This window comes from Belonocnema kinseyi, chromosome 1 (genome assembly GCF_010883055.1).
Source record: "Belonocnema kinseyi isolate 2016_QV_RU_SX_M_011 chromosome 1, B_treatae_v1, whole genome shotgun sequence".
NCBI classification, from domain to species: Eukaryota; Metazoa; Arthropoda; class Insecta; order Hymenoptera; family Cynipidae; genus Belonocnema; species Belonocnema kinseyi.
Window position 1 is genome coordinate 168504426 of NC_046657.1, and position 8073 is coordinate 168512498.

The 8073-nt window shown below is 33.6% G+C and overlaps 1 protein-coding gene across 1 annotated transcript in view; it reads right to left on the reverse strand.

Moving 5' to 3' along the window:
- Positions 1-4544, reverse strand: part of LOC117175004 — a 17957-nt gene extending 13413 nt beyond the window's left edge. Inside the window, exons 1-3 of the mRNA XM_033364500.1 lie at positions 4431-4544; positions 4067-4183; positions 3675-3925 (exon numbers count right to left, since the gene is read on the reverse strand). Of these exons, the coding sequence (XP_033220391.1) occupies positions 3675-3925; positions 4067-4183; positions 4431-4523 (461 nt within the window). The 5' untranslated portion in view covers positions 4524-4544. The remainder of the gene's footprint in view (positions 1-3674; positions 3926-4066; positions 4184-4430) is intronic.
- Positions 4545-8073: the final 3529 nt, after the last annotated feature.

The window sequence follows — 8073 nt, forward strand, 5'->3', positions numbered from 1 at the left end:
GAGGTGTGTTAAAGGTGCCGTACTGGAACATAGCACGAGTAAAGAAGAAAGATGAGGACTTCTAGAGGTATATTAAGGAATTGGGTGTGATTGGACTGGTATAGACGTGGGTAAAAAGAAAGGAATGGGATAGCGTAGAGGCAAAGTTGACAATGGGTTACAGGTAGAGGTTACAGGAGGCGATCAGAGTAAAGATGAAAGAAAGGGCTAGTGGGGGAATTATAATAGGGGTTAGGGATGAATTAGAGGAAGAAGTTCATGGAGAGGCGGATGAGGTGCAAATGAGGACGTAAAGATAGAAGATAAAAGATAGAAGATAGAAAGATAGAAGATAAAAGAAGAAGTACAATAAAGTTGGGATAGAAATGTTTAAAGTAAGGGTGGAAGAATTACTAGGAGAGAGAGAGAGAGAGATGAGGGTGCGGTGTTACTGGGGGGGAGACTTTAATGCGAGAATTGGGGAGGGAAAGGGGGCCTGTACTGGGAAGGGGAGAGCTTCAAAAGGAAATCGAAGGATAAGATAATAAATAAAGAGGGGGAGGTTCTAAGAGACTGGATGGAGAACAGAGGCTGGGCAGTGGAGAATGTTATGGTAGCAGGGGACAAAGAGGGAAAATACACGTATGAGAGTAAGATAGGAGTATCGGTGATAGACTATGTGATCTTGAATATGCAAGGGTGGGAGGAGATAGAGAAATTCGCAGTGGAAGGGAGGGTGAAATTAGACCATCAGCCTTTAAGTTTGTGGATAAAGGGGAAAGTTGGCGTTAGGCAGAGTGGAGAAGACTGGTCGTTAGGGGAGAAGGTGTCATGAACGAGAGACGTGATAGAGAAGTATCAGGAGCAGTTGGGAAACATAAGCTTTGAGAGGGAGTCGGTGGAAGAGATATGAGAGGAGCTGAAAGAGAAAATGAAAGGGTGTGTGCAAAAGAAATTATTTAGGAAGAAGAAAGGAATGGTGAAGCCGTAGTGGGATAGGGAATGTAAAATGATGAAAAGAAAAGTGAAAAGGAAGTACAGGAAGTGGAAGGAAGTAAATAAAAAGAAGTTACACTAAAGTGAATTTGGTCAAATGACATTGGGGAATGCTATTTCCCTAGTTTAAATGTTTAACGGATGTTAAAACATCCCTTAAAATGAATTCAAAGACATATTCTTGCTATGCACGCTTCCTCTTTTCATTTGAAAGTGATTTCAAATTATAGCAGTTGGATAAAACATCTCTAGTGATTTTACTTACTAAAAAATACTGATTTCTATAACAGTTGAGCTGAACAGTTCGTAGGCTAACACACAGATGGCGCCACTAGTATTAAATAGTATGATTTTCATTCAACCCGAACCTTCCAAAGACAGGTATTTAAATGCCACTTCTGTCGGACTATTTATTTGTGAGATAGAGCATTTTGAGTGAAGCAACTTTTGTTAGTTTGAAAAAAATGGCTCAAAAGGAATTTCGTGTTTTAATAAAGCATTGCTTTTTGGCGAAAAAAACTTTTGAAGCCAAGGCTTGGCTTGAAAAACATTATTCGGACTCTTCACCAGGAAAGTAGACCGTTGAGAAGAGGTTTGCTAAGTTTACTTAGTTGGTCGAGAATGCTGAGTTTCTGAAGATATCAAAGGAACGTGTTGGCCATATCGTTCATGAATATATGGGTATGCAAAAGCTCTCTTTAAAGTGGGTGCCGCGCGAGCTCACAATCGACCAAAAACAACAACGAATGCATGATTCTGAGCAGTGTTTGAAGCTGTTCAACCAGAAAAAGCCGAATTTATGCATCGATATGTGACAATGGATGAAACATGGCTCCATCATTTAACACCAGAATCAAAACGATCGTCATCTTAGTGGACTGCACGTGGTGAACCGGCTCCAAAGCGTGCAAAGATTTTGATGCATCACTATTTTGGGATGCGCGTGGTTTAATATTCATCGACTATCTTAAAAAAGGAAAAACTATCAACAGCGACTATTACATAGCGTTACTGGAGCGCTTGAAGAACGAAATCGCAGAAAAACGGCCCCATTTGAAGAAAAAGGAAATGCTTTTTCACCAAGACAATGCACCGTGTCACAAATCAATTAAAATAATGACAAAATTGCATGAATTGGGTGCATTAAATTGCTTCCGCATCCACCATATTCTCCAGATCTGGCCCCCAGCGACTTTTTCCTGTTCTCAGAACTCAAGAGAATGCTCGCTGGAAATAAATTTAGCGCCGACGGAGAGGTAATCGCCGAAATTGAGTCCTATTTTGAGGCTAAAGACAAATCCTACTATAAAAATGGTATCGACAAATTGTATAATCGTTATAATCGTTGTATCGCCCTCGAAGGTAAGTATATTAAATAATAAAATCACGTTTTATAAAAAAAAGATTTTCTCTATGTTAGTCTACGAACTTTTCAGCCCAACTGTTACTTGGAACACTTAAGGTATGAAAACACCCATAAAACATGCTGCATATACAAAAAATCATTAATCTTTCTAGTTCGCGAGTATGAACCTTTTATATCGGTAAGTCTGATCGAGAAAATGTGAAACTTTTAGCGAAATTTATAAGAGTTTTTGAGGAAACAAACATTGAATTAAAAAAAGCATTTTTCTATTAAAATACATGTAAAAATTGAAACTTTGACAAGTGTTTTTCGAAAACTGTTCATTTTTCTTAGTTTTTTCTTTCGAATTTTGATTTGTAGATTCGATAATACAAACATTTTTTTTCGAATTTTTGACAAAAAGCCATTTACTGTACAATTGGTGCGGTATCCTTTATGGGAAATAAACAAAAACATTAGATAATTTTTGTATTAAAAAATATGTAACCTTAAAACCCTAAAATATTTAATGTTCAATATATATTAACGAATTCTTCAAAATGTTAAAGTTTGTATGGGGGACTTGGCTTTAACTTGAGCCCAGGCAATGCTGACGTTCCTAGCGATGCTCATTTTACCTGACTGTTGTGTAATTCCTCTCCTAATAAAAGTGAAAATCTTTCAAAAATTCTGCAATATATACTTTCTTTTCAGCGAATCGTTAATATCACACGAAAATAAACTTGATATCATTCATTTACTAAAAATTTACCTTACTTTGCGTTATTTGATGGTATACGGATAAGAAAATAATACAATCCTTATATCAATTATTACATATCAGAATTTTCAGGTTTGCACTTGAGGTTTTACATAACTCTTTTAAAATATTTATAGTTCTGTGTTGTATTAAAGCCTTAAATAATTGTGCCCTCCATTTACCGAATTAATTGGGTAAATTGTAATGAACAAATTTTTCCTGTGTATGAATCATGTCGGGGTAAATATGGATACAAGTTTATACTTTATAAGATAATTCTGATTTTTTTGTTCGCAAGCTTTCTGTACATTTTATATACAACATTTTGTTGCGAAGTAGCCTTGTGATTCATAATTTTCCGTTGCAATCCATAATTACCCCGGTTGATGGTATTTAAGATGAAGTTTTAAGGCCTCACTTATAAACTATCATTCAAAATTGAATTGATTAAATTTGGTAGGCTTTCAACTTACAAAGCCCTTTTTAGATACTTAATTTTTGAATGCTTACAAGTATAGCACATTCTTTCTTTAAAGTTTGAAGTAATTTAAATTCGATCATGATTACATTTACGTAAATTGGAAATGATTTTACCGAACTTCGACAGCAGCGCATTTCTCTCTAGACTTGAAGAAACAGTTTCCGGGCAATTTCCACTCTATTTCTATTCCCTTTGTTTGCTTCAAAGTCTCAATAATAGAGTAAACAGTTGGAATAATACGAGAATTGACGGCCGGGAAGCAAACACCTTCAGTCCATTGAATAATTTTAGTCTCTGTTACAGCCTTGTGTAAAAGTGTTTCGAAGCCCTCGTGGGCAAAAAGTAGCACATTATATACTGCAAACTATAAAAATCAATTTTAGAAATATATAAGAAAAACTGGGAACAAAGGACGGATTATCTATATATTTTCCTTTACAGTTGCCACATACAGATTAAGAGCCTGCGAGATCATCTAATTTTAATATGAAGATTGTATACTTACACAAGATATCGCAACGAAAATGCCAGAATTATGATCACCTCCTGGGCAATAAATTTTTTGAGGCAAAACTGGTTCTTTCGACTTCCACTTAATGGCAGTTTGAACGAAATAGTAATACTAAAAATAAATCTTTGTTTAGAATCGACATTTAAACAAATCATAAATATAAATAATATATTATTCTGTAGCTCCAAATTCGAAATTCGTATATCTGCATTTTTGATGATTCGCCTATCACACTTTACTACACTTTAGAACAAAATAAGAATGATTTTTTTTTCTTCTAAAGTTTGATAAAGTGATAGGTGAATCTACCAAAATGCTGATACAGTTTTTGAATTTATGATAGCAGTGTTATACTCACTTGTGCGTAAAAAGGCCAATCTTTTTTTAATGTTTCTGCAAGTATTGGCCACTTTTCAATAGCCAGTGGCAGCAAAATATCATCACCAGACATTTTCTTGTATACTATCGCTGCGAGACATATAGTCTATAAACGTACCAGCCGAGACTGGTCATGTCATGGTCCGAAGGGCATTGCCTTATACACCCGTAACGTACTTATTTGATATTAATACAGCGCGGACATGCGATTTATTTCGTATGTCGAAGTTAATGAAACAATGTTAATAAAAAAGAGCAGTGAATTTTATTTCATTTCGATGAAAAATGTTAAATTAAGATTTAAAAAATAATTATTTACCGTAAGGTTTCTTGTTAACCTACCAACAAAGTCAATATTTGTTAGAAATGGTCAGAAATGGCACTGAAAATTGTTTCTACTATATAGATTGTCTACGATAATTATGTGCTTATAGATTCTGACGAATTTGGACTTTTTGGAAATTATTTACTATATTTGTTCAATTATACGTTTTTTTCTTTGAGGAAGCATGCCAAATGAAATAGTTTCAGAAAATTCTTTCTAATTGTATGTTTCTTGTATGAAAGTGGCACATAGATATAGAAAAATATGAAATTTTATGATAATTTAAATTAGAAGATTAAAGTTATATTATTCACTTCCAGCTCCATTGAAACTTTTTTCGAAAAATAATTCGTGTAGTGTTGAAATGAAACACTTAGCTTTATTTTTCAGTGAAAATGTTCTCATACTTTGTGAATATTGAATTCTTCTTTTTTTATTTAAATCATCCATTTGATGTATAGATTTTTTATTTAAGAAATCAATTCCTAATCAGTAAAAATTCCCATAGAAAATTCCTAATAGTTGCGGGAGAATGATAACGATCTACACTGTTAGAAATCTAATATAAGTATCTGAGGAAAAGTTCCAATACATGTATATTAAAATTAATCCAGGAATTTCTAAAAGTGCACTTCTGTATAGGATACAAGAGAATATAGATAACCTAAAAAATATGCATTAGTTATCTAATTTGAATATATATTTTTCAGGTTATCTATATATGACGTAGCCCAGTTAGCAAAATGGTCGCATGGAGCCTGCATGGTGCAGGCGTGACGTGCAGATTCATCCGCACGTCGTGAGGGCAAGGTTAGCGACAGATGTGTCAACAATTGAGTCGCATATGCGCTGCATGGCGTGTTAGCGATATATAGAGATAAATATTGCATCTAATTACATACTTACTAAAGACACACTTGTTCTGGACGATGTCAAACTGCTTCAATAAGAGCGTAACCAATAACCCGCAAAATAACCGCGATCGGCTGCTGTACGAACTGGCACGAAACATAAACACTCAAAGCACTTACAGGACTTGTAACAAAGATGCTTGCAGTAACCTGCACATCTGAGAAACCATGCGCACGTACAACTTAAATACGCGTGCGATATTTTAAACGGCAAAGTTGTAGAGTAAGCTATAGAAGATATTTTGTAACAAATTTCTTATTAGAGAATATAAAAGAGTGAAAACTAATTATACCTCAAAATTTCGACTTCTTGATACTGCACAAAAATAAATTTCATAAGTTATGCAATCTTTAAAGGAAAACTTTTAAGCATTTAGGTTTATGGCACACATAATAAGCATTTAGCATTTATGGCACGTTTAAAAAAAAAGGTCTATCTCGTGTAATGGAATTTTCTATTTTTTGTATGGATTTTTAAAGTTTTTTACATATATTTTGAAAAAAAATTTAAATGTATAGATCATACTGCTTTTTATATACAAGAATATATTTTAACGTGATAAATAAAGTTGAAGTGTTACTTTCCTCTTGCAGAATGATAACTGAAGTCATAGATGAGAGTTACAGCTTTTTTTGAATCCGCACGTTACTCCCATCTTGTCGCGATGGTGGCCACATGCTACGTGGCACATCGTGCACACCGTGTGCGGACAGTGCGGATTCACGTACGATCTGCAAGTCGTGCGGGCACTGTGTCGGTACTCTCGCAGCCATATCGCGCTCTCATGCCGTGTGGTCTGCGTGCTGAATCACGCATTGTTATCTGGGTATCATTTCCCATGTGGTTTGACGTGCTGAATCGAAATCCGGGGTCAGAGTAATATTTCACGTCGTTTTTTTCGTTTTTTTTAATTCTCAAAAAACCACCCTTGAAAATGGAAAATTCACATTAAATAAGTAAAAAACTCAGTGTCTAGACAATTGGAGTAGGAAAAGAAACTAAATGGATCCAAAATACCTCCGAGAATCACTCTTAAAACCGGAAAATACTGAAGAATTCGCTGAAAAAACAATTTTTGATAGGAAAATAGACTGAATGTTTGAAAACTACTGATTTTACATTAAGGATGAGAAACGTCCCTTACCTCAGTGTTTACTTGTAAAATTCAATTAATTTCAATAGAGTTCGAGAAAAACTGTACACAATATTTTTAAATTCAGAAAATCTTCTCATTTATATATACTTTTATTCCTTCTTTCTTTTATAACGTACTTTTTTGTTTTCAAGCGATCTATGTAAAGGATTTATTTTTCTTTTCCGTGTCTTTGGCTTTGTTTCCCTTTTAAATATCCAACGAAATTCTAGCTTCTGGCTTCAGGTTCAAACACTGAGTTTTTCACGTACTTTTTTGAGAATTAATAACTATTATACTATTAATATTTAATTGATTTAACTAATTAATTATTCTATACAGCAGAAGTCGAATTTAGTAAAAGTTTTTGCAGAAAAATTTTGCAAACTATTTTCTACGTCCTTATTCGCAAAGATTAATTAGTCTTAGATATCGAGACAGTGCCCTCGGAGAGATTCAATGTTAAAAATAAATTAAAATATAAAAAATTACTTCGAATAGAAATTATTCTACACAGCAGACGTCGAATTTAGTAAAGTTTTTGCAGGAAAAATTTGCAAACTATTTTCTATCTCCTTATTGGCAAAGAAAAATTATTTCATTATTAAAATTGAATCTCTCCAAGGGCACTATCTGCATATCTAAGAATAATGAGTCTTTGCGAATAAGAACGTTGAAAATAGTTTGCAAATTTTACCTACAAAAATTGTTACTAAATTCGACGTCTGCTGTGTAGAATAATTTCTATTTTAATTAATTTCTAACATTGAATCTCTTTAACATTGAATAATGAATATTTGCGAATAAGGACGCAGAAAATAGTATGCACATTTTTCCTGCTAGAATTGTTACTAAATTCGACGTCTGCTGTGTAGAATAATTGATTGATTAAATTAATTAAATAATCATATAATAATAATTAATTTTTAACATTGAATCCCTCTTATTACACTATCTCGATATCTAAGAATAATGAATCTTTGCGAATAAGGGCATAGACAATAGTTTGTAAAAAGTTAGTGCCGGTAATGTGAATAATTTCTATTCAATATTTCAATATTTAAAGGACGATGGTTTTTAAATGTCTACAAAAATCTCCAGATATTGTTATTTTCAATAAGAAATTTATGCGATTAATATTAGTGTTCTAAAAGCCAGAATTGGTTGTACAATACTTACCTTATTTATCCGATTCTACGTAATGTGCCATTTTCATATGTGTTTTGCATGTTACAGCATAATAAGGTATGTAAA